The sequence below is a fragment of the Otolemur garnettii genome, unplaced genomic scaffold (genome assembly GCF_000181295.1).
Source record: "Otolemur garnettii isolate 467f Iridium unplaced genomic scaffold, OtoGar3 scaffold00099, whole genome shotgun sequence".
Lineage (NCBI taxonomy): Eukaryota > Metazoa > Chordata > Mammalia > Primates > Galagidae > Otolemur > Otolemur garnettii.
Genome location: NW_003852494.1, coordinates 3889518 through 3892175, shown reverse-complemented (window position 1 = coordinate 3892175; position 2658 = coordinate 3889518). Strand labels below are relative to the sequence as shown.

At 46.8% G+C, this 2658-nt stretch overlaps 1 protein-coding gene across 2 annotated transcripts in view; it reads left to right on the top strand.

Annotated features, from left to right (window-relative positions):
- RILPL2 (Rab interacting lysosomal protein like 2) overlaps positions 1–2658 on the top strand; it is a 41494-nt gene that overhangs the window by 10085 nt on the left and 28751 nt on the right. For both annotated transcript variants that reach the window (XM_023516877.1, XM_003796063.3), the window contains exon 2: positions 1715–1866. In XM_023516877.1, the coding sequence (XP_023372645.1) occupies positions 1715–1866 (152 nt within the window). The remainder of the gene's footprint in view (positions 1–1714; positions 1867–2658) is intronic.

Genomic DNA, 2658 nt, shown 5'->3' with positions numbered 1-2658 from the left:
CCCAGGGGGATAGCTTGAGGCTCGGTCTCAAAAAAAAAAAAAAAAAAGATGAGGTCTCACTACTGCCTACCTAGAGTGCAATGATGTCATTCTAGCTCACAGCAACCATAAACTCTTGGACTTAAGCAATCCATCCGCCTCAGCCTCCTGAGTAGCTAGGACTACAGGTGCCCACCACCATGCCTGGCTAATTTTTGTATCTTTAGTGCAGTGGTTCTCAACCTGTGAGTCGTGACCCCTTTTTAACAATGAAAATACATTGTGGCGGGCAGTGCCTGTGGTTTAGTGAGTAGGGCGCCAGTCCTATACACCGAGGGTGGCGGGTTCGAACCCAGCCCCAGCCAAAACTGCAACAACAACAACAAAATAGCCAGGCATTGTGGCAGGCACCTGTAGTCCCAGCTACTCAGAGGCTGAGGCAAGAGAATCACCTAAGCCCAAGAGCTGGAGGTTGCTGTGAGCTGTGACACCATGGCACTCTACCGAGGGCAACAAAGTAAGACTCTGTGTCTAAAAAGAAAAAGAAAATATGTTGCAGCATTAGGAAGGTTGAGAACCACTGCTTTAGTAGATGGGATCCTATTCTTCCTCCAGCTGGTCTCAAACTCCAGAGCTCAAGTGATCCTTCCACCTTGGCCTCCCAGAGTCTGAGGATAATAGGTGTGAGCCAGCATGCCCAGCCCTTCATTCTGTTGTAAAGTACAGGGTCCCTCTTTCCCCGTTAATTAATTAATTTTTCTTTTATTTATTTATTTTTTAGCGATGAGGCATTGCTCTGTTAATTATTACTTTTTTTTTTTGAGACAAAGTCTCACTTTGTCACCCTCAGTAGAGTGCCCAGAAGGCATAGCTCACAGCAACCTCAGTCACTTGAGTTCAAGTGATTCTCACAACACCCACAACACTCGGCTGATTTTAGACAAGGTCTCACTTGGCTCAGTCTGGTCTCAAACCTGTGAGCTCAGGCAATCCACCTGTCTTGGCCTCCCAAGTGCTGGGATTACAGGCACAAGCCACCACACTAATTTTTATTTTTGTATTTTAAATATGGACTCTGAATTCTTTTTATTTAATATATTATTGTTAATCCCTGTTACTATCCATATTGATACTCAGATTGTTCTCAGTTTGGCCAGCAGGACTTCCTTCAAACTGTGTCTTTTTTTTTTTTTTTTTTTTTTGAGGCTTTGTTATCCTGTGTAGAGTGCTGTAGCATCGTGGCTCACAGCAACCTCAGTCTCTTGGCTTGAGCAGTCCTCTTGCCTCAACCTCCCAAGTAGCTGGGAGTACAGGTGCCTCGTTTCTCTATTTTTAGTAAAGACTAGGTCTTGCTCTTGCTCAGACTGGTCTCAAACTCCTGAGCTTAAGCAATTCACTCGCTTCGACCTCCCACAGAACTAGGATGACAGGGTGAGCCATGTACCCAGCCCAAACTATGTCTCCTTTTCTTACTCAGTAGCTTGTTTGGGGCTTGGTTTGAACTTTTTCTGCTTCAGTTGTAAAATCAGTGCTTCTCCAAGGAGCCCTGGTCCTTTTCTTGGAGAATGGTGCTTAGAACTTATGCTTCTTTACCATCATCCAAGAATTTCTCACAGGCAACATCTCAGCTCATAGCATCTCCCAGGAGCCACCAAACAATAGAACTTTCCTTTTTGAGGTGAGTGGATAGTCCATCCCCTGAGGGACACAGTGTAAGTGGCATCTTTTGTTGCAGGTAAACCTGGGACCAGACAAAGTGGTGGTTGACCTGACAGATCCCAACCGACCACGCTTCACTCTGCAGGAGCTGAGGGACGTGCTGCAGGAACGCAACAGACTCAAGTCGCAGCTCCTGGTGGCTCAGGAGGAACTGCAGTGCTACAAGAGGTGGGCTCTTTGTCCTCAAGGGCCCTGCACCACAGAACCAGACCTGGCCTGCAAGTCCTTGCTGGGGTGCATATCAGTTCTTATGTTCATTCATCCAATTGATTGGAGTCCTACCAAGTGACTGACACTGGGCCAGGCACCAGGGGGTGCAGCAATGAACATAACAGAGGAAAGGAAAGTCTGGGCTAGTTCACTAGGGGGTACAGGAAATCAACAAGGAAACCCAAAATAAACACAAAGGATAATGGTGGCAAGTGCTCTAAGGGACACATGACAAGAAGCCATGGCAGGCAGTGATGTGGATGGGGCCGGGTCCTGTTTAGATAGGATGGTCAGGGAAAACTCCTCTCAGGGAAAAGAAGACAGCAACCAGGTAAGTATTTGGAAAGGCAAAAATGGAGCAGAAGTACAGAGACCCTGAGGTGGGAACCAGCTGGCTTATTTGAAGGAGCCCCACAGGGCAGAACCAAGAATGCAAGGCAGAAGATGATGAGAAGGCCACTGGGGAGGTGTGCCTGTTCAGCCACAGGGGAGTTACATTTTATCCTGAGTGTTATAAGTCGTTGGAGAGTTGTGATCAAGGGAATGATGAGATCTGATTTAATGTTTTAAGGAATCAGGGTGATGATTTGGATAATTGAACCACTTGGTTATGTAAAAGAATGTTCTTGGGCAGCGCCTGTGGCTCAAAGGAGTAGGGCGCCGGCCCCATATGCTGGAGGTGGCGAGTCCAAACCCAGCCCTGGTCAAAAAAAAATATGTTTTTTTTTTTGAGACAGATCCTCAAGCTGT